Raw genomic sequence first — 22,968 nt, 5'->3', positions numbered from 1 at the left:
TCACCTGTAGCCCCACCAGGTAAACAGGACAACTAATATTTTGATGTATTTCCTTCAAATAGCCATTGTGTTTATACTGCATTGACAAATTAACCATAGGCAAAATCTTTTTTTTTTTTTTTTTTTTTTTTTTGAGACGGAGTTTCGCTCTTGTTACCCAGGCTGGAGTGCAATGGCGCGATCTTGGCTCACCGCAACCTCCGCCTCCTGGGTTCAGGCAATTCTCCTGCCTCAGCCTCCTGAGTAGCTGGGATTACAGGCATGCGCCACCATGCCCAGCTGATTTTTTGTATTTTTAGTAGAGACGGGGTTTCACCATGTTGACCAGGATGGTCTCGATCTCTTGACCTCGTGATCCACCCGCCTCGGCCTCCCAAAGTGCTGGGATTACAGGCTTGAGCCACCGCGCCCGGCTGGCAAAATCTTTAAAGCTAATCCCTTACCCCTAATCTATATCATCAAGAATTCTACTTTGGGCAAAGAAAACCTTGATGGTTTAGTTTGTGTCTGGCACCCGAGTGTGGACAGGGTTAGGCCCCAGCAGGTCATGGGCTCCAGGAGCGTCCACCAAGCTGGGGGCCCTCGTAATGACCACACTGGACCTGAGGGGAGGGACAGCCAGGCTACAGGTCCGCGTCATCACTCCCACCTACTTTATTATTTTACCTTTCAGATTGAGGTCTACGATCTGTCTGCATAATTTTGGGGTATGAGATGAGCTCATTCTTCCCGGTTCATTTTTTTCCATGCAGATACTGAATTACTTCAGCTACATTTATTAAAAAGATCATCCATTCCCCCAGCATGTTCCAGGGTCACCTTTGTCATCCATCAAATGACCTCATAAGAGTGGGTCTATTTTTGGATTCTCTCTTCTGTTCCATTGGTTCATTTGTCAATCTTTTCGCCAATTCCATACTAAATTATTGTAGCTTTATAATAAATCTTGATATCTATTTAGTATAATCCTCCAACTTTGTTCGTTGATTGTCTTGGCTATTCCTGGTTCTGTTTCTCTATGAATTTTAGAATCAGTTTATCAATTTCTACCAAAGGAAGTATGCCGAGATTCTGTGTGAGACGGAAGTAAATCTGCAGGTTAACTTGGGAATAATTGACATCTTTACAGTATTGACCTTCTAATTGATGAACATTCTTTAATATTTTTATTAATGTTTTGTATTTTCCAATATAAGGACTCTGTATAACTTTTCATTAGATTCTAGATATTTTGTATTTTTTTTTATGTATTTTGTATTTTATTTTCCTCTTTTTTTTTTTTTTTTTTTTTTTGAGACAGAGTTTCGCTCTTGTTACCCAAACTGGAGTGCAATGGCGCGATCTTAGCTCGCCACAGCCTCCGACTCCCAGGTTCAGGCAATTCTCCTGCCTCAGCCTCCCGAGTAGCTGGGATTACAGGCACGCGCCACCATGCCCAACTAATTTTCTGTATTTTTAGTAGAGACGGGGTTTCACCATGTTGACCAGGATAGGCTCGATCTCTTGACCTCGTGATCCACCCGCCTCGGCCTCCCAAAGTGCTGGGATTACAGGCTTGAGCCACCGCGCCCGGCCTATATTTTGTATTTTTAATGTAAAATGGCATCTTTTTAAAAACCTCATGTTGTTACTGGTATGTAGAAATCCAGCTGATTTTTAAAAAGGTTAACCTTGAATCAGGGACCTTTTAAATTCACTCCCCAGTAGTTTTACGTGGATTCTCCTGCATTTTCTATTTACACAGTCAAGCTGCCCCACGAAGTGTCGGCCTCACCACATTTCAGATGAGTCCGAGCAGCCTCCCTTTAGGTGGTTGATTTTGCAGGGCTAAATGGTGACTTCTGGTTTCTAAAGGGCTACTCCCTAGCCCCCCCCACCCTGCCTCCCCCAAGCCTAAGCTCAACTGATTGCCTCTGCCAACTCCCACCCTCACCACCACCCCACCTGGCCCCAGGACAGCCTTGGGAGCCCTTCTTTCTCCTCTGGCCTCCCTGCTGCCTCTAGGAAGAACTTGTTCTGGAATGGCTCGCTGTTAGAGTGGACTCAGGAGAGGAACCCAGAGTCAGTGGGACCATTTCCTCAAGATGCTGTCCCTGGGCATCCCTGCAGCAAAAGCTGAGCACTTGGCTGGGGCAGGGGAGTTGGAGAGAGGGGTGTTCTATGTTGGGGAGATCAGCCAGCTCTTCTTCAGCTGCATTCTATGTCCCTGCACCTCAAGACGACTTCACAGAGCTAGGGAGGAGGGTGAAACAGGCAGCTCAACTTATCCAGGGATAGAGAGTATGTCCAAGAGACTGGGGGCAGGGGGCGGGGGGAGTAGACCTGCTGAATAAAGATTCTTCTGTAGCAGAAGGCAAAGGCCATAATCCCAGCACTTTGAGAGGCTGAGGTGGATCATTTGAGGTCAGGAGTTTGAGACCAGCCTGGTAAAGATGGTAAAACCCTGTCTCTACTAAAAATACAAAAAGTAGTCGGGTGTGGTGGTGGGCGCCTGTAATCTCAGCTACTTGGGAGGCTGAGGCAGAGAACTGCTTGAACCCAGGAGGCAGAGGTTGCAGTAAGCCATGATCATGCCACTACACTCCAGCCTGGGCAACAAAGTGAGACTCTATCTAAAAAAAAAAAAAATTAGCCAGGTATGGTGGTGGGCACCTGTAATCCCAGCTACTCAGGAGGCTGAGGCAAGAGAATCATTTAAACCCGGGAGGTGGAGGTTGCAGTGAGCCGAGATGGTGCCAATACACTCCAGCCTGGGCAACGGGGTGGCAAGACTCCATCTCAAAAAAAAAAAAGGCAAAGGCCAAGAGGGAGGACGACAAATTTTACCAAGCCATGATATAGATATGGCAAGGTCCCCAGGTCCCAGACCCCTGAAAGCTGGCATGACCCTTTGACTGGTAAGTCTGAGCAGAAAGTGGTTTAGTGTTATTCCCAGACTTGTATCTGACCAAGTGCCAGTGTCTGGAGGGCCTGAGCTTCAAGACAGAGATGCAGAAAGGTGCCATCACGAGAGAAACAGCCATCATGTGTGGGGACTCTGCTTACTTCACACACCAGAAACCCTATAAGCTATCTTTCATTAGCCCCACTGGCTCGGATCATTTCGGTAACTTGTTCAAAGTCTCTCCGAATTAGTGGGAGACTCCCTGAAAGTCACCTACAACTCACACCAGTTATTTTATTCCAAAGTGCTTGATCTGTAAGGGTCGCACACACATGGCTCTGCCCCTAGGTAGTGTTTGGTGGACTCCCAAAGCTGAAGGCACAGAAGCATGGCCGATACTGAGATGCGGCATGGGTGCAGATGGAGTCATGCATGGAGAACTCCCAGTGGGGAACCACTGGCCGTCCAGGGACCCTGCCTTTCTGCCAGCTGCCTCCCGGTTCTCTGACCTCCTTCAGAACCTGCCAAAATGCCTAGAAAAATGCTTTCTAGAGCAGGAGCCAAGAGAGACCATGATGGCCCTGTACTCCCGATCTTCAGGTGGATGAGTAGTCCAAGCGTTCAATCCAAGAATCATGTTTCAATTTGTTTATTGAAGCCTGGAAGTGACCTTTTCTGGTGACATAAGAACCCAGTGAGCTGTTTTGAGCCTCTTCAGATTCAAAAGCATTCAAGCGGCAGCCCTGGCCCTGTCTGCCGTCAACCTGTGATCCCAGGCCCCGGGCTCCCCAGAAAATGAAACTGGAACAGCCCTTTGGAAGTGTCCCTTCCCTTCCCAGGTTCCCAGTGTCTCCTTCTCAGATCTAGCCATGCTATCCATTGCAAGCCTGTGTCAATTCTGTGGATGGAGCTCAGCACGACATTAGGCAAAGCCAGAATCAGCAAGGCAGAGGATACAGGCTTGATTGCAGGTCATGGTCTTTTTTGGTGTTTTTTTGTTTGTTTGTTTGTTTGTTTGTTTGTTTGTTTGTTTCATTTTTCTTTGAGACAGAGTCTCACTCTGTCACCCAAGCTAAAGTGCAGTGGCACGATCTCGGCTAATTGCAGCCTCAGCCTCCTGTGTTCAAGTCATTCTCCTCCCTTAACCCCACAAGTATCCAAGACTACAGGCACGCACTTACCATGCCTGGCTAATTCTGGCTAATTTTTTTATGTTTTTGGTAGAGACAGGTTTTCACCATGTTGGCCAGGCTGATCTCAAACTCCTGACCTCAGGCGATCCACCCGCCTCGGCCTCCCAGAGTGCTGGAATTACAGGCATGAACCACCACGCCTCACCCAGGTGATGTTTTACATAGAGCTCCAAGACCAAAGAGAAGAGTCCCAAGGGGAAGTGGTGCTCTCTGCCTTCTGTGGAGAGCTTCACTCCTAAGATAGCTGCCCCCCACCCACCCCAGGATATCCTCTTGGCTCAGGGCCTTTCTGGAATTGAGGTAAAGCACCTGGTAACCAAAGGCCCTTTAGGGGCCCCCCGATACATGGCTGCAGACTGGGCAGCATGTCGGTGATCAGCTGGTTGGCTTTGTATTAATCCGTCATCAGGTTCCGCCATCCTAGGACAAACCTGAGTTGTAATGAGAAACAAAAAACCTAATCTACTGTTGGATTCAATGTGATAGTTTTGTTTAAGATTTTCACAGTTATGTTCCTAAGTGGGATTAGGGTCAAAGTTTCCTTTTCTTGTACTCTCCTTACCTGGTTTTAAGAATCAAGGTCATACTCGTTTCATAAAACAAGTTTGCTTGCTTTCCTCCCTCCTTCCCCTTTTTTAAAATTCGTTGACAGTGGAGTGATATTTGTAATGGGCTTTGGATTTTATAAAAACACACCCCCAGAGTCTGCCTGCTCCTCGGGGGACTTGGCACAGACAAGAAGATACCGCTTTCCTTATGGATAGTCTGCACTGGCTTATTTATGGTGCTTTTGTTGTTTCTGGGACTGTTCTGCTGGGAGCCAGCCATTTCCCTGAGGAAGTGGGGATGGAGTGGAGGGAAGCCCTAGGCTGGGCAAGGAGGAGATGTGCTGCGGGAGGGGAGGGAGCCCTGAGCCTGGTTCCCTAGCCCCTGCTGCGGCCACCCGGCCACCCGTGGTTCCCAAGCAGGAGCTCAACTTGACCCTGCCCTTACAGGCACCATGTTCCGCAAGAAAAAGAAGAAACGCCCTGAGATCTCAGCCCCACAGAACTTCCAGCACCGTGTCCACACCTCCTTCGACCCCAAAGAAGGCAAGTTTGTGGGCCTCCCCCCACAATGGCAGAACATTCTGGACACACTGCGGCGCCCCAAGCCTGTGGTGGACCCTTCGCGAATCACGCGGGTGCAGCTCCAACCCATGAAGGTAAGCAGGGCAGGCAGGGATGGGGGTCAAGTTCAGCCTCTCCCAGCACACAGACAACCATACCTGGCTAAGCCTCAGACAAGCCCCTGGAGGAACCACCTACTTCACAGCTATCCATTAACCAGTCGCTTTCACTCCCTGCCTGTCAGCCTGGCATTCTCTCCCTGGGTAAGCCAGGGTGAAGGAATCTGGGGAGAGCCTCTCTGCAGGGTGCTAGGGTTGCCAAATTCAGCACATGAAAATACAAGATGCTCAACTGTGGCCTGGTGCAGTGGCTCATGCCTGTAATCCCAGCACTTTGGAAGGCTGAGGTGGGAGGAATACGAGGTCAGGAATTCAAGACAAGCCTGACCAACATGGTGAAATCCCATCTCTACTCGCTAAAATATAAAAATTAGCCAGGCGTGGTGGCACGCACCTGTAATCCCAGCTACTTAGGAGGCTGAGGCAGGAGAATTGCTTGAACCGGGAGGTGAAGGTTGCAGTGAGCCGAGATCACGCCACTGCACTCCAGCCTGGGCAACAGAGCAAGACTCCATCTCAAAAAATAAAGATGCTCAACTGCATTTGTATTTCAGATGAGAATGAATAGTGTTTTAGGACTTGCCCCATTCAGTTCTTGCACCTGCAGCTCCATGGGGGACTGAAGGCTCTCCCAGACCAGGAGAATTTTAGTTGTGAGGATCAGGACTAGTAAACCCAAGAGTCTGGTAGAAGTTGGGGTCAGGGGCCCTATGAGGGTTTGGAGGCCGTGAAGCCAGTGTGTGAAGGAGCCCCTGGCCTGGTCTCTGCCTCCTCAGAGGGCTGGACACATCCCTCCCAGCCACCCGTGGAGCTACAGAAGGGAGCCCCCCTCTGAGCTCCAGCACCCAGGCCCAGCCGACCATACCCTGGGCATGCTGGATGCAGCCCCATGGCACGCGCCGTCTGCTGTCCTGATGGTGGGCCTTCCTGCATCCCTGCACCCAGCACAGGTGGGACCCACTGTGGGCCCTGAGAAATTATGGAAAAATGAAGGGGTGGATGACACAGCAGGGGAGATCCTTAGGTGGTCCTCCCCAGGGCCGCCGAGAACATTCTCTGACCCTGATCTCCCGGCCGCCCCTTCCTGCCGCAATCAGGCAGCTCCTACACTCTCTCTTGTTGTCCCCTACAGACAGTGGTGCGCGGCAACGCGGTGCCTGTGGACGGCTACATCTCGGGACTGCTCAATGACATCCAGAAGCTGTCAGTCATCAGCTCCAACACCCTGCGTGGCCGCAGCCCCACCAGCCGGCGGCGGGCACAGTCCCTGGGGCTGCTGGGGGATGAGCACTGGGCCACCGATCCAGACATGTACCTCCAGAGCCCTCAATCTGAGCGCACTGACCCCCATGGCCTCTACCTCAGCTGCAACGGGGGCACACCAGCAGGCCACCAGCAGATGCCACGGCCCGAGCCACAGAGCCCACGGGTCCTTTCCAATGGGCTGGCTGCAAAGGCTCAGTCTCTGGGACCCGCTGAGTTCCAGGGCGCTTCGCAGCGCTGTCTGCAGCTGGGTGCCTGCCTGCAGAGCTCCCCACCAGGAGCCTCGCCCCCCACAGCCACCAGTAGGCATGGAATGAAGGCTGCCAAGCATGGCTCTGAGGAGGCCCGGCCACAGTCCTGCTTGGTGGGCTCAGCCACGAGCAGGCCAGGTGGGGAAGGCAGCCCTAGCCCTAAGACCCAGGAGAGCAGCCTGAAGCGCAGGCTATTCCGAAGCATGTTCCTGTCCACTGCTGCCACAGCCCCTCCAAGCAGCAGCAAGCCAGGCCCTCCACCACAGAGCAAGGTAAGTCAGGAGCCGGGCCTGCGGGCGTCCACTGGGGAGTGGGTGCAGGACACAGGCCCTGCCTGGCCTGCCCCAGAGGCGCCCCGGACTGCTTCCCCCTACAGCAGCAGAAATGTGCATGGTAACCTCTTCTCTGAGGAGGCCGGCCTGCCTCCTCCCTCTCTCCGTCCCTCCCTTCCTTTCCTTCTTTTCTCTGTGGCAATAGTGTTGTTTCACATTTCTGTCATTATTCGTGTGGCCGTAGGAAACGCTGGAGGACTGTATTTGCCAGGACGAGAGGCAGGAGGAGGGCCGACCTGTGGCATGTGTGACTGCTTCAGACGCATATTTTTCTTGTGAGAAAGGAAAGGGTGAAGGGAGCCCATGGTGACATTTCTTGGCAGGCAGAGTAGAGCACGTTTTTGCTTCCTGCAGGCCCTCCAGCATCCTGTCCGTAGTGACAGTAACCTCCTTTCCCATTTGGCAGAAGAGGAAACTGACAGAGGGTGAGACACTCCCAGGCGTGGAGAGTGAGTCAGAGAAGGAAGGTGGGGGTGCTCTGGGGCTGCCCGTCCAGCCCAGCCCTCTTGGCTCATGGCTCTTGTGCATGAAGCTTTACAACTGCGGCAGCCACTTGTTCTTTAGCTCCTTCCAAATAAACGCCTGCTGACAGTGGCATGGGTGATGGATCCTCCCCTCCCTCCTGGGAGGGCTTTAAGACAAGCCTGGGTCCTCCCCTGTCAGCCATGGGGTGAGTGTGGCCCAGCCTGCCCAGGGTGTGGGTTTGGGGATGGCCTAGACTACAGCCTTTCTGGGTCACTGCCAGCCAGCTGAGGTACTCAGAGAAAGTTCTGGGCTTTGTGCACTCCTGTCCCCTACTAGGTCAAAGGACAGTGGGTTGGGATTCCCATGGGGTGTGGCATGGTGTATCTGTGAGAGGAACAAGAGAATTTGTGAGCTGCAGGGTCTCTGGAAGGCTGTGCCCCTGGAGAGACTCAGCCAGAAAATAAAGTGAGATCAGGGCAGTGCACCCTGCTGGGAAGGTGAGAATGGGAGCCTGGCCTCCCCTGTCTCTCAGGAGTCCTGCTGGGGGAACCTCAGGGATTTGGAAAAATGGTTGTCAGCACTGGCCTGGGCACTCATTTGCATCTTCCTGGCTCCTGTCAGCACCCCACAGCAGGGTGAGGAGACTGTCCCTCCCTGCACAATGTGCTGAGCACTCGCCATGGGCCACTGCTCTGCATGTGCTGGAGTGTCCCCCATACCTGTGGGAGCAGGTGGTAGTTATCCCAAGCTCGACAATACCATACTTCCAAATCCAGGGGAGCGGCTTCCCTCTGGGCAACTCAGACATACCTTTCGAGATTTCTGCTTTGAAGCCAGGCGTCTTAAAGGCAAGGCTAAGACCCCCTGAGCTGCTCTGTGCCGGGGTTTCTCAGCCCCTGCCGCTGATGTTCAGGTCAGGCCATCCTTTGTGGCAGGCTCCGCTTGCACTGTACTAGCCTCCCTGGCCTCTACTCACTAGAAGCTGGTGGTACCCCCGGTTGGAATAACAAAAAGTGCCTCTGGACATTGCCAGATGTCACTTGAGCACCCCCATTGAGAACCGTTGCCTTCAGCAAGTTCCCACACAGATGGGGGCATCAGCCTTCCTCCTCCTCCTCCTCCACTACCTATTTCAGGAGCCCCCAGACCAAGCCAGCAGCCCTTGGCACCGGGGCTGACTCTGAACACTTGCAACAGCTTTCTTAACAGCAGTCAGGCCACAGGGGCCACAAAGTGTGCCAGGCATGACTGCAGGAGGGTCTGAGTATAGACCCCAGGGCTTCTGGACTTAGCTTCAGGCAGTGCAGCCTGGAGTCACTCTGGCTAAAGAGCACGAGAAGACAGGGCGTGGGGGCACAGAGGCCAAAGAGGCAAGACAGTTTGTTAGGAGCTTGGGGGTTTAGACATGTTCCACTTAAGAGTCAGAGGGCAAACACTGGTTAAGCACCTACTGTGTACTCCAATTTATGCCAAGGATACACAGTATCAGTAGGATTACAGCATGGGAGTCAGCAGCCATGGGCGTCCTGTGGGTTCCAGTGCCTGCGGGATAATAAAACAACCCGCAGGGGAATGAGGATTACACGAGAGAGTGCACTGAAGGCACTTGTCTAAGTGGTAAGCCCTCAATAAATGGCTTTATTATTTGAGACAGCATCTCCCTCTGTCGCCCAGGCTGGAGTGCAGTGGCACAATCTCAGCTCACTGCAACCTCTACCTCCTGGGTTCAAGTGATACTCCCACCTCCGCCTCCCAAGTAGCTGGGACTGCAAGCTCACTCCACCACACTCAGCTAATTTTGGTATTTTTAGAAAAGATGGGGTTTCACCATGTTGGCCAAGCTGGTCTCAAACTCCTGACCTCAAGTGATCCGCCCACCTCGGCCTCCCAAAGTTGCTGGGATTACAGGTGTGAGCCACTGTGCCAGGACGCCTTTGTTATTTTTAAAAATATTATGCCACGGCCTCTCCCCTTTAGGATACTTACGGTACAGCTCCCTAAGCCCACAGCTGGAGAGCTGGCTCAGGGCGGGCAGTGAGGCACTGCTATAAACATATGCCTGCCTCTTCTAGCAGCCTCCTTCCCAAGAGGTCTGTCACATGAGTAACTTCAGAATTAATCCAGAGCCCTAACAATTAATTAATTCCATTGTCATGTCCCTCTTTCCCTTTCTTGTGTGGCTTCCCAAGTTTCATCTGGTCCTTGCTTGTGATTACATTCAGTAAAAGTCCCTCCCTGTGGAGACAGGCAGTGAAGCCAACGAAAGGGCACTGGGGACCAGACCTTGCCAGACTGAAGACCAAGCCAGCTCCGCAGACTCCCTGGCCTGTGTCCCAGACTCTGCCCATGCTGGGCTCCTGGCTGGGCCACCCCTCCCCCAGCCTCCAGTTGCAGGCTCCGCCCTGAGCACAACCAGCACCTGCAGCTCAGCAGCAGCATAGGGACCTGGCCTGTGGAGACAGGGAAGGAACCCCCACCTCGGCCTGTCCATGTGGCTCCTGCCCCGACGCCCACACATCCTCAGAGTGAAGCTGGCCCATGCAGAAGCCCTAGAGGCCGGGAAGGGAAGGAGACGGTTTCACAGCCTTTCTTAGGAGCGTCAGCATGAGAGAGGTCGTTAGAGCCACCTCAAGAGGAGCTTCAGGTGGTCCCCAAGCTTCTGCCTCAACCCTCACGGATGGGCAGCTGGAGAACATGTTTTCTAAGTCCGCACTCAGGCCCGCAGGCAGCCTCCGTAACGCCCTGAGCCCTTCTGCAGGGTGACTGTGTGATGCAGTGAACCTCTGCTCCTAGGACCTGGCATCTCAGCCTCAGTCACAGCTCTGCTCCCTCCACCCCTCACAGCACACTGCCCACTCATGCAGAGCTTCTCAAAGTATGTTCCAGGGGCCTCCTAGGACCCAGGGACCTTGTTCAAATGCAGGATGTCTGCTCCAGGGTCCCACGGAACCAAGCTCTGCAGTTTATCCAGCTCCCCAGATCACTGCGCATGCCCCTGCATCGTAGCGGAGACTGGGGCTCATCACAGGGCAGAGAAGCCTAGGGCTGGGTCCCAGGTCCTCACAACCCAGTCCAGAGGTCTCACTGCTCCTCTACACAGTGGATGGTGACAGTCAGGTGCTGGCGAGGACATGGGAGAATGTTTACTGTCCACTTGCAGTCACCAGAGAATGGAGTGAGTCCAGGCAGTCCTGGGAGGTTTTCTAGCTTCTTCCCTGTGAAGGTCAAGCATGGCTCTCTAGCAGGAGTACCTGTTCCACCCTAAGCAGACCAGGGACTTGGCTGGAGAGTGGAAGCCCTGAGGCCATGGCGGGGGTGGTCAGGGGTTGCTAAAGACATTTAAAAGACTGATGGGACCCAAGGCCCAGATTTGGGGTTTGGGGTCCCTGAGCAAGCATCCCAGCCCAAGCTTACTGCTTAAGATTTCCTATAAGTTGTTTCAGCTCTGGGATCAGGACCAGGACCCACCGGGCACCTAAGACAGTTGCTTACATGATAGGTTTGGAGAAGTTCCTAGAAGGCTTTCTCTGCAGCCCCTAAAGCATCCCTCTCTAGGTGGGTGCTCTTTAAAAATACATAATGCGGCTGGGTGCAGTAGTTCATGCCTATAATCCCAGCACTTTGGGAGGCCAAGGCAGGTGGATCATGAGGTCAAGAGATCAGGATCATCCTGGCCAACATGGTGAAACGCCGACTCTACTAAAAATACAAAAAATTAGCCGTGTATGGTGGCGCACACCTGTAATCCCAGCTACTCGGGAGTCTGAGGCAGGAGAATCGCTTGAACCCGGAAGGTGGGGGTTGCAGTGAGCTGAGATCACGGCACTGCACTTCAGTTTGGTGACAGAGCAAGACTCTGTCTCATTTTAATAAAAGTACATAATGCCTGGCAGGGGTCATGGTGCCTGTCACCACTCCTTGGGAGAACCCAAAGATGGGAGGGCACCTTTCCTGCCAGGAGAGCAGGAGGGCTTGGGCTTGGAAAAGAGAGAAGCCTCATAGGCTTCCAGGGCTGGGCCTGAGCAGGGCTCACTGGGGACCCAGGCTGCCCCTCAGCTCCGCTTTTCCTCCTCCCCCGCCAGACTGCATGAGGCTAGGCCCTCTACCTTCTCCTCCTGGGTCCTCAACCAGGAGTTTCATGCCAGGAAGGAAGTGGAAGGACTCCTTTAGGGGTCCTTAAGACACCTCCCATCCCTGGCCTCAAGTCTTGGGTTTGGCTGGACTGACTCCAGATCTCTCTGGCACCAGATTCCCGGCCAGGGAAGACACCTGAGAACCCCCCAGATGGTGACATAGCTCTGTGGTCCTGTCAGGGACATAATCTCCCAGCACAGGCTCGCAGACTCCCTGCTGCAGGCACAAGCAGGGCTTCCGGGCCCCAGATGTGGCTCCCTTGCCTTGGCTCGGGGAGTGGAGACACAGTTGCCCACTGCTGCCCACTGCTCCCCACCCCACTGCCTGGGCCTCTTCTGCCCCCATGGGTCCTGGGGGCGAGCCTTGGCAGTGAAGAATGCCTCTGATCCAGATGCTCCAAGCGGCCCCGTAGCACAGAGGAAGATTCTGCCTCACGGCAGCCTCCCTGCAGTCTAGCTGTCAATAGCCCAGGAAGAAATACCCAGCACAAGACCCCGTGGGGACTTGGCCTTCTCTGTCTTCCCAGGTGCCCCAGAGCAGGTGTAAGGAGCTGTCTTGGGCCTGCTCAGCTTGGCAGACTGGGTTGGGCTGCTCACACAGGACTAGGACTATGGCTGGGCTTCGGCTCTGTCTGAAAATCTTTGCTCACAGCACCTCCCTAATTTGGTCTGACACCCTGCCTAACCCTGCCAGAGCCCAGAGATCACAGACGCCAGCCTCTGCCTCTGGGAAGTTACTCCAAGTGATCCTACAGCCATGCCCCTTCCTGTTGCTTTGTCCCTGCAGCCCAACTCGTCTTTCCGACCGCTGCAGAAAGAAACCCCCCCAAGCCTGGTGGCCAAGGCCCAGTCCTTGCCCTCGGATCAGCCGGTGGGGACCTTCAGCCCTCTCACCACTTCGGATACCAGCAGCCCCCAGAAGTCCCTCCGCACAGCCCCAGCCACAGGCCCACTTCCAGGCCGGTCTTCCCCAGCGGGTTCCCCCCGTACCCGGCACGCCCAGATCAGCACCAGCAACCTGTACCTGCCCCAGGACCCCACTGTCGCCAAGGGCACCCTGGCTGGTGAGGACACAGGTGTTGTGACGCATGAGCAGTTCAAGGCAGCGCTCAGGATGGTGGTGGACCAGGGCGACCCCCGGCTGCTGCTGGACAGCTACGTGAAGATTGGCGAGGGCTCCACCGGCATCGTCTGCTTGGCCCGGGAGAAGCACTCGGGCCGTCAGGTGGCCGTCAAGATGATGGACCTCAGGAAGCAGCAGCGCAGGGAGCTGCTCTTCAACGAGGTGGGAGGATAGGACGGGACACGGGCAGGGCCGTTTGGGATGGGCAGTGAGCAGCCAGCCAAGCTGGACATCTGTGAGCAGGGGCAGCGGGTAACCACGCATCTGGGCACTGTGCCCAGCACTCAGCCCCCGCCTGCCCCCAGGTGGTGATCATGCGGGACTACCAGCACGTCAACGTGGTGGAGATGTACAAGAGCTACCTGGTGGGCGAGGAGCTGTGGGTGCTCATGGAGTTCCTGCAGGGAGGAGCCCTCACAGACATCGTCTCCCAAGTCAGGTGGGCAGCTGGGAGGGCTGGGCCCTGAGTGCAGGCTGCCTTCACCATGGGCCTGCCAGGGCAATGTGGTCTTCTGCCTGTAGCCCAAAAGACTTGGGATGCCTGTCAGGTCATCCTGGGCTCCCCTGCCTGTTGGGGTAACTGAGACCCAGGAGTCTTGGCAATGGAAAAGAGAAAGGGTGGCTTCCAGGCTTCCAGCCAAGGCTCAGGCCCCAGTTTTCACCAGGGCTATGGCCTGGCTGTGCTGCCAAACAGACTGCCTGGGAGCCGTGGGGCCCAGCTCCAGGGACTCCTGCTCTGCCCAGCCACCCCACGACCTGCCAGAGCTAACGATCTCTTCCTCCGGGCGGCCCCACCTTTTTGTCCAGGCTGAATGAAGAGCAGATCGCCACTGTATGTGAGGCTGTGCTGCAGGCCCTGGCCTACCTGCATGCCCAGGGCGTCATCCACCGGGACATCAAGAGCGACTCCATCCTGCTGACCCTCGATGGCAGGGTAGGTCCCATCCTGTCCCAGGCACAGCCACGCCCCCACTTCCCTCCACCTGGTCACCACTCACTCCCCTTCCAACCCCAGGTGAAGCTCTCGGACTTCGGATTCTGTGCTCAGATCAGCAAAGACGTCCCTAAGAGGAAGTCCCTGGTGGGAACCCCCTACTGGATGGCTCCTGAAGTGATCTCCAGGTCTTTGTATGCCACTGAGGTAAGTGGTTCCCTCCCCTCCCCCACCCCCGGCCTCCCAAAAGCACTGGCAGCTCTTCCACTGTGGCCCCTCCAGTGACCTCGCCAAAAGCAGCCCTGGCCCTCAGAGTCCCACCAGGTCAACACCCTCCCCCCTGCCGTGGGGCTGTTCTCACCCATGACTGTGCTGCCAGGAACAAGTCCTGCAAGTGCTTTCCTCAGCTCAAGGGCAGAATGGGGCATAGCCAGCCCTCCCATGGATGATGGCCTTTCTCTGAGTGACTGACAGCTGTACCCCTATAGGCAGTGGTCACTCATGCAGGAAGGAACTGGCCACAGGGCAGGTGACGAGGGGAGGAGGGAGTCAGAATCACTGAGGAGAACTAGGGCCACTGTCCCCTGTCCTCCCCCCTGCTGCCACCAGAACATGGCCACCAAGGGACCAGGGTCTGCCCATGGAGTCAGGGACATTTTCCTCCCGCAGGTGGATATCTGGTCTCTGGGCATCATGGTGATTGAGATGGTGGATGGGGAGCCACCCTACTTCAGCGACTCCCCAGTGCAAGCCATGAAGAGGCTCCGGGACTGCCCCCCGCCCAAGCTGAAAAACTCTCACAAGGTCAGTTGGTGCACAAGGGTGTGACCTCACAGGCCCCATTCCTCCTGAGGCTAGAGGACCAAATCCTGGACTCCCAGCCTCTCCCTTCCACAGAAGCCACAGGGTCTGGGCTCCTGGAAAAGGCTCCTCTTTCTCCACACAAAACCCGCACCTGGGTGTGGAGCCGCATCTCCGCATAAACTCTCATGTGCACTCCAGCAAGTCTCCCATGGCGGCGGCAGGAGGGTCGCTGCTCCGCAGGCACTGGTCGGAAGCCCAGGGATGCCCATGAGCAGGGAAAGCCAGGACACCAGCAGTCCCTGCTGTCCCGGGAGGAATCCGGAGAAGCTTCACTGAGCACAAACCCCTCCACCCCACGTGTTGGGAGATCCATACCATGATGCGACGTCCCTGTCCATCACGGCAAGTCAGCTCATGCTCCATCGCTGCATACGCCGACACAGCTGAGCCACAGCGTTCCCCTTAAAGTCAGTATACTCATACATGGATATGTATACATGTAACCTTTTTTGCCAAATCCCCCCCAACCTCGCAGGCCTTACTGTGGACGCCCCCTGCTGGCCGGTCAGCACAGGGCTGCTAGGTGGCACTGCCATCTGGTGGCCAAAGCAAGAAATGTCTCAGAGGGTTGAAACCTCAAAAGTTCTGTGGCCCCAGCACACAGCTGGATGGGAGGACCAACAGGAAACATCTTCCAGGACAACTGGTCCTTGAAGCCTGCACCACTAACCCCAAAATTAGCATACAGAGATCCCCAGTTGGCTAATTCCCCAGAGGATGAGCCTCATCCCAAGATACTGGCTCAAAATGAACCAAGATAAGCCCTTGCCTTAGACTTTAAGACCTAGAGCAGGCGTCCCCAAGCTACGGCCCGCGGGCTGCATGCGGCCCCCTGAGGCCATTTATCCAGCCCCCCGCCGCACTTCAGGAAGAGGCACCTCTCTCATTGGTGGTCAGTGAGAGGAGCACAGTATATGGCAGCCCTCCAACGGTCTGAGGGACAGTGAACTGGCCCCCTGTGTAAAAAGTTTGGGGACGCCTGGCCTAGAGGAACACGTCCTTCCTCATCCTTGACCTGTTTTTAAAATCTTCTTTAAAGCCCTATGTGGCAGACAGGGCAAGCATACTTTATCACTAGCCCATTTTACAGTTGAGAAAAGTGAGGCCTAGAGAAAACTGTGACTTGCCTGAGATCAGGGATAGAGTCAGGCCTGGATGACTGAGGTGAATTCTCTGCCCCTTCCAGACAGAGCTACAGCATCTGAATGCTGAGAGCCTTGGGGGTTGGGGAGGGACAAGGGGACAGAAGTTAAAAAAAAAAACAAAACAAGAGTTTCAATGACAGGGCCAGGCAATCAAGTCATCCCAAAGTGACTGCAAATTGTGGCTCCATCTCACTGCCCTATCTCCACAGGTCTCTCCCATGCTTCGAGACTTCCTGGAGCGGATGCTGGTACGGGACCCCCAAGAGAGAGCCACAGCCCAGGAGCTCCTAGACCACCCCTTCCTGCTGCAGACAGGGCTGCCCGAGTGCCTGGTGCCCCTGATCCAGCTCTACCGCAAGCAGACCTCCACCTGCTGAGCCCACCCTGAGTACACCTGCCACCTGTGCCCACAGGCAGGGCACACTGGGCAGCCAGCCTGCCAGCAGGGTTTGCCTGCCTCGTTTTCTCAGTATTCTCTCCAAAGATTGAAATGTGAAGCCCCAGCCCCACCCTCTGCTCCTCAGCCTACTGGGCCAGGCCGGACCTGCCCCCTTAGTGTCTCTCCCTCCCAAATCCCCAGGTGGAGACCCCTTCCACAGGATGACCCCTTGGTATTTGCACAGGGATATTTCTAAGAAACGCAGAGGCCAGCATTCCTGGCCCCTGCAGCCCACACAGCAGAAAAGGCTGCTGTGGTTTTTTAAAGGTAGTTGTACACTAGTGTCCTAGGCCACTGCGGAGGCCAGACTGCTGGTCTCCACACAGATACTTGCTGTTCTCAGCTTCAGCTTCAAACCTCGGGTCTCCAGAGGGCCACAGCAATGGTTTTCATGACCTGAACCCTGTTTCCTCCGAGTGAAAGAGAAAGAATGGGGTCAGTGGTGAAGGTGCTCTCACTTTACAGAATGGAGAGAACGTGTGTGTGTGTGTCTGACAGCCCAGGCCCCTTCAGGTCACCCACAGCCAGCTCCAGGAAGGCTGCCCCATCCTCTCTCCCACTAAGTTCTGGCCTGAAGGGGCCTGCTTTCTTGGCCTGGCTTCCACCTCTCCAGTCCTGTGTCAACCTGACCAGCGGTGTGGTCCGTACTGAGTCCAGCATATCCTGGGGGCTTAGGAGGTTTCTGAGCTTCTCCCGGACTGTGCAGTGTGAGGGCAGAGACAGGAATGTAAGGAATGGTAACTGTTTTACCTTTCAAGTTTTTCTCAATCACAAGGTCATCAGGGGAACCATTGTTCTCTTCAGAACCCTGTCTGGGAGAGAAGGTGAACCGCCTCTGGGTTTCGTCAAGTCAAGGTCAGGAGCGCCCATTTGTGCAAACCGTCTGCCCCGGCTGCCTCCGCAGACAGCTGTCTCCTTGTTCTTCTCCGCCCCCAACTTCAGGGCTGCTGTGAGACTGAAATGCCGGGAAAGAACTTCAGGTGTCTGGACCCTTTCTATCTAGATAATATTTTTAGATTCTCTGCTCCCTAGTGACCTTCCTGGGGGCAAAGACATTGCAAGGACTTTTTTTTTAAAGGTCAGAGTTTTCAAAACAAAAGCATCTTCCCTAGAAATTTTTGTGAATTGTTGCACTTGTGCCTGTTTTAAATTAACTTGAGTGTTCAAAGCCACTGGGCGTCCTGTGTCTCTGGGAGTGGAGCCTGGCCATCTTGGAGAGGAGGCGCCTGGGGTGGGCGAGTCTCGTGTAGCCTCCCTTCCTCCCCACGTGAGCGCTCCAGCTGCCACCCCGCAGAACACCCAACTCTTCCCTGGTGGCCCAAAAGGAGGGCAGAGAGGAAGGGAAACAGGAAGTCAAAGACCCTTGGGAATGAAGGAGATGAAAAGTAGACGGGGCTTCTTCCCAGGGGAGAAGAGCCCACGGGAAAAGCGAGGGCCCTGCACTGTGTCTGCCGGGGGTGGCCACAGTGGCTGGCGAGCACCCTGCGTGTTGGCTTCTCCCATCCTCTGTGTACTTCTCGCCACCACGCTGGACCTCAAGCTGTCCATAGGAAGTGGTCTGAAACTGCTTGCAGTGAGAGCCATCCCTGTTTCACTCCTCAGGACTGAGGGAGATGGCACAGAGTTGAGAAAGAACGGAGCAGTGCCTGGAAACCAGGCAGCCTGGGCTCTCGTCCTGAGGGTGGGGAGGTGGATGAAATTATCTTGCAACTTCCAGCTCCCACACGGATTCCCACATTTCCTTCCTGAGATCTCCTCACTGCCCAGGGTTCAGGAGCAAGCCGGGAGCAACCACACAGCCTTTCCTTCACTCCCCAGTGCATTCGTACCCTGACAGGTGCTCTGGTGCTGCCCAGCTGCCAGCTCAGCACAGCTGAGGTGCTGACCTGTGACTTACCTTCCAGAGCCAGCACAGTGGTATGGGCAGGGCAGACTCTCGCTAAGGCAGGAGCCTCCACAGGAGGCAAGGGCTCTGTCCATCTCTCCAGAGGGAGCCCTTTGGAGAGTCAGGAGTACTTGATAAGGCAAAGAGGCCAGTTCTCGCAACGGAATCATACTGGATTTATTAACTATTCTTTGAGTTCTAACAGTCCTTCCACCACACAATATCACTCTGAAAGGGTGTGCGTATGTCCCACAGGTCACACACAGACCGGTTCCGACCTCAGGGTACCGAGCGCCAGCGTCCTGGGTGACTCTTCACAATGACAAAAGCAACAAGAATTAGAAAAGCAAACGATTTAGAAAAGTCTGTTCTGAAGGTAGAGATTGCTAGAGAGGACCCAGCCTCAACACCCTGGGGCTGACAAAGGAGTGAGTTCAGGGGAGCGAAATGTGAAGCGTGGAAGGTCTGCATGGAGCCGGGCCTAGGAAGGAGTCTGTAAGGACAGCAAGGCAGTTAGACACACGATTCCATTCAGACAGGCAAGAGCTGCTGCAGTTTTTAGGAACATCGCTTTCTACCACCAAGCTCTCCACAGCTCCACAGAGAAGAGCCCTCATGGTGGTTTATCCAGTTAAGAGGGCCCAGGGCGACATTCAACCAAAAAGCCACATATCAGAGATACTGGAAAGATTATAGCACCTCTGATACAATGTGCAACCCAGACTTCATGCTGTTGAGCCAAAACACTTGGATTCCTACACCACTAACAACGTCATTACAATTAAACACAGTTGAACAGCGAGTACATGAGCAAGCAAAGGTCAGAAAGCAGCAGTTTGCACTTGGGGTGTCCAGTGTCCCCACCCCACCCCAGACCCTCTCCCTCACGCTTTTCAGGCACTTGGTATTGTGCACCCACCACCCAGACAGGGGGACTGAGGAGAGACATTTGTTTTGGGAGAAAAGGGGAGGGAGAGGGCAGAACACCTCAGAAAAGAAAGCAAATACCAGAAGAAAACAACTGCATAATCAGCAGGTCCCAAGGTTCAGAATCATAAGGGAAGGGTTGGCGGCTCCACCTTTTCGGAAGAGAGCAGTACCTCTCAGGACACGCAGCCTTAACTTGGAAGATTTCACTTGGGGTCCTTAGTGAAGGGTCTGGGCTCCTGCTACTCTCAATGCGAGTTTTTTGTTCATTGTCCCTCACTTCACTGCTGTGAAGTGACTTCAAGTATCCGGATTTAATATTCTACAAGATGAAGGGGATTCCACGGTAAATGCACATGGAGGGAGAAGTACACAGCGGTGATTCCAAAGAAAAGCAGGTGTCTGAGCTCCGGGCCGGGGCGCAGCGGGGAGAGCGCAGCGCTGCCACCAGGGGGCACCAGAGATCACGTCCTCCAGTGCGCCGGCCTGCTTGGCACAGCGGATGGGGTCAGCGGGGTGCAAGGACTGGAGAGGTGTCCTGACACCTGCACGAGGCCCACTCCTGACCACCCACCCCTCACCGCCAGGCCCAATATCTCGCACGGTCATTCTCACTCTGGGCAGTTCCCTGGGAGTTATTGGCGAGAAACCTTCTGTACTGCAGAGGCGAACAGATAGATCGACGTCTTGGTAAGACCCCCACCGCAGGCAGGTGAAAGGCGTCAAGTCCCACCCTTGCGGTTCACAAAAGAGCCCCACTTGCCGCCTCCCTGCGGGCCGGGCGCAAAGACTAGCGCGCTTGCACTCCCGCAGGGTCCTAGCGCACGCGCTCCACCGGACCCCGTTCCCCCAACCCTGCCGCCTGGCTAGGGCAGCACAAGCCAGGATGGCGGGGGCGAGCCGGCAGGGGACAAAGGACCAACCCTGGAAAGGGCCTCTGACTCACTCATCTGCCCAGTAATAAACCTGTGCCAGGCCTGCGTCCCACAAGGTGGGGCCAAGGCAGGAGTCCCGGGTCTTGACCTCCAGCATCCATCATCCGCTCCATTAACTGCCCAGCGAGAAGAAGGAGCCGTTTAATAGCCCCCTTGTAGCTCTCGCCAGAGTTTGATGTAATTTAAACCCGGACCTGCGGCTCATGTGGGCTCCCGACTCCCGCGCGCCGCTGTTTCACGTCGCAAACACTTCAGTCAATTATCCCCCTCGCGGAGCTTCTATTTAAAGAGATATTGTCAGGCTCTTAAGCCTCAGAATCAGACCCGCTGCTTCCTGCTTCATATACAAAGGCTTAAAACACGAGTTCCTTGAGGATTGGAAGAAATACAATTAAGCACAGCCTTTGCAACTGTTCCACCCCGCGGGGGCACCCACGTGCGGGACGGGGGAGCTGGAGGCGTGGAAGCGCTCAGTCCTTTGCATTTCAGGCCTCTGTGAGCCAGCAGAAATAGGGCTTGGGCCTCCAGGGGTGAGGTGTTGAACCTTGATGATGGAATGCAAATGAATCCAAGCTGAAGAGGAGACTGGCTCAGGAGCCCGGAGCGGGCCTAGGTAGGGGTTGTGTTCTGAATCCTGGGGCAGAGACAGAGGGAGCTGGAGTTACCCAGGAGTTGATTCAAGGGACAAATGGTGTTCAACACTAGGGACTCTCCCACTCCCCAAACATGCTTTCATTGTCTCGAGGTTTCTACCCTAGAAAAACCTAACAGCCAGACTCCGTCCTCCTCAGCTCTCCAGTACACAAAGACTCTACGGCCCCCTCGGCCCTTTCCTCCTGTCACACTTCGAGGGAAAGGGAACTTTGGTAGTTTGTGGCATTATTGTCAACATCACTAGTTAGAGTGGGGAGGCTGGGTCTTTATTCTTCAAGTTGGACCCGTCTATTTGCCTCGCTGGCCGGGTGTCGGGAAGCCCAGCGAGGGGAGGGTGGGCGGAAAGGAGCAGCGGGTGGCTGAGGGCTGGGGAAGGGTATCCACCTTGCTGGCTGGCATGCTATGGAACCAGTCATCAAAACCTCTAGATCCAGGCAAGGAATACCCAGGAGCACAAAAAAGAAGATGGAGGTCCCTTACTTCTGGTGGAGGGCTGGTGAAGGTCTCGCCCTGGTAGGGAGACAGGTTCCAAAACGGGCTGCAGGGAAGTGGGGCGGCTGCCGAAAAGGTGAGGGACCTAGAGTGGAGAAATACCAGTGGGGTACAGACGGGAGGGTGAGAGGAGCAGGCCTGAGGCTCGGAGCCGCTTACCGCTGAGCACGCAGCGCCACAGCCTCGGTGCCCGCCTGCCATGGGTTCGGCCCAGGCACCGAGACAGGCAGAGCGTTGGCCTCTACCTCTGGACCACTCTCGGGCCCTGGAGCCTCCCCGACCAGGCTGGGGATATCTGGGGCTGTAGAGCGTCGGCGCAAACCCAAGCGGCCAGAGGCCGGGTCGCCCTCCGGGTGGGGGCTGAGGCCAATGGGGGCTTGCACTAAGGTTGGGGGCACTCCCTCCAGCACCTCCTGTGAGCGCCACCGCCCAGTCCCCGAAGACTGGGGCGAGTTTGGTCGGGCCATCAGGGCCCCAGCACGCAGGCGGGCAGCCTCCTCCTCGGTCACCGCACCCAGCGCCAGGCTCATGCTCCGACCCAGCTCAGGTCGTTCACTGCCCTGCGCCCGGTATCGGCCGGAATTCTTGCCCGCTAAGCCAGCCTCGCCGCCGTGGCTGTGGCCGCCCGCCGCTCGCGCAAAGCGCGCCAGGAGAGGCCGCGGTAGGCGGCGGGGGCTGGGTCGTCGACGCTCTGGGCTGGGCGCAGGGGCCGGGCGGCCAGGCGGACTGTCGGAGTTGGAGCCCCGGGCCGCGGCGGCGGCGGCGGCGCGGCCCCAGGGCCCCGTGAGGGCCTGCACACAGGTCCCGTGGCCGCGGGAGGCAGCCAGCTGCAGCGCGGTGAGCCCCGCACGGTTGGTGCGGTCGAGGCGCAGGCCCAGGCGGCGGAAGGAGCGTACCAGGAACTCGAGCACCGCCCCGTGGCCGCAGGCCGCCGCCCACATCACCGGGCTGTTGCCCGCCGAGTCGGCCGCCTCGGGGTCACCGCTGAACTGAACCAGCAGCTGCACGGCGTCCAGGTGGCCTCGCTCGCACGCCAGGCTGAGTGCGGTGCGGCCGCGCTCGTCCCGCAGGTTCACTGCCGCACCCTGCTCGAGCAGCAGTCGCACGAAGCGCGCACGCAGCGCCGGGTCCGGCAGCCCCACGGCCACCATGAGCGGCGTGCGGCCCTGCTCCGCGCGGCAGTCGATGATGCTGCGGTCCAGCGCATCCAACACGAAGCGGGCCAAGTGCACTTTGCCCGCTTGCATGGCCTCCAGGAAGGTGCGCGTCCCCGCTCGGGGGCACAGGTCCTTGGGCTTGAGCATGGCCCCTGTCGCCGCGCCCGGGCAGCCTGGCAGCTCCGCACGGGGGCGCCCCTGTTCTCGCGCCCTGTATGGCTCCGGCCTCCGCCCGCGCTCCTGTACCTCTCCCTCCGCGCGTGGGCGGTGACAGCCGAGGGTCCTGAGGTTCCTACTCCGGTCGCCCGGAGGTTCCGGCGGCCCCGCCGCTCCTGGGCCGCACGCCTGGCGTCTCGCCGCTGCTTCCCTGGGGCTCCCGCCTGGAGGTGTTGATTGCTCGCTACTCCGGGCTCCACTCCTGGCCCGCCACTAGACGTCGGGAGCCGAGGCTCGACCCTCTCCCGAGTCTCCCGCCGCTTTCCCAGTGTCCGGCGCCCCTCAGTCCTCGTGGATTGGAGCCGAGCCACTCACCAGCACCCAGGGCAGCCCCCGCTCCCCCGCAGCGACGGTGGCGCCCGCGGTGCACGCCTGCCTCCAGCCCTGGAGGGGCGCGCCGCTTCTCAAGCTGCTGGCGCCGTTCCTCCGCCTCCTCCCCTCTCGCGGG

General features: G+C 56.2%; 2 protein-coding genes across 8 annotated transcripts in view; one reads left to right on the top strand and one right to left on the bottom strand.

Moving 5' to 3' along the window:
* The window catches only part of PAK6 (p21 (RAC1) activated kinase 6), a 39,263-nt gene extending 21,837 nt beyond the window's left edge, over window positions 1-17,426 (top strand). For 5 of the 7 annotated variants that reach the window (XM_074394100.1, XM_010346228.3, XM_010346229.3 and 2 more), the window contains 8 exons: window positions 5,073-5,281; window positions 6,438-7,091; window positions 12,537-13,034; window positions 13,178-13,311; window positions 13,680-13,806; window positions 13,888-14,013; window positions 14,476-14,610; window positions 14,704-15,076. In XM_074394100.1, coding sequence (XP_074250201.1) covers window positions 5,078-5,281; window positions 6,438-7,091; window positions 12,537-13,034; window positions 13,178-13,311; window positions 13,680-13,806; window positions 13,888-14,013; window positions 14,476-14,610; window positions 14,704-14,946 — 2,121 coding nt within the window. In that variant the 5' untranslated portion in view covers window positions 5,073-5,077 and the 3' untranslated portion in view covers window positions 14,947-15,076. Of the gene's footprint in view, window positions 1-3,827; window positions 4,227-5,072; window positions 5,282-6,437; window positions 7,092-12,536; window positions 13,035-13,177; window positions 13,312-13,679; window positions 13,807-13,887; window positions 14,014-14,475; window positions 14,611-14,703; window positions 15,077-16,024 lie in introns of those variants that run through there. The other 2 variants (XM_074394101.1, XM_010346233.3) reach the window with 2 other exon arrangements.
* A 554-nt stretch (window positions 17,427-17,980) lies between these two features.
* ANKRD63 (ankyrin repeat domain 63) lies at window positions 17,981-22,830 on the bottom strand. The gene has a single exon (XM_074394099.1). The coding sequence runs from the start codon at window positions 22,449-22,451 to the stop codon at window positions 21,303-21,305; it is 1,149 nt and encodes a 382-aa protein (XP_074250200.1). The 5' UTR covers window positions 22,452-22,830; the 3' UTR covers window positions 17,981-21,302.
* Between the last annotated feature and the right edge of the window lie 138 nt (window positions 22,831-22,968).

This window comes from Saimiri boliviensis, chromosome 2 (genome assembly GCF_048565385.1).
Source record: "Saimiri boliviensis isolate mSaiBol1 chromosome 2, mSaiBol1.pri, whole genome shotgun sequence".
NCBI classification, from domain to species: domain Eukaryota; kingdom Metazoa; phylum Chordata; class Mammalia; order Primates; family Cebidae; genus Saimiri; species Saimiri boliviensis.
This window is presented reverse-complemented; position numbering and strand designations above follow the sequence as displayed.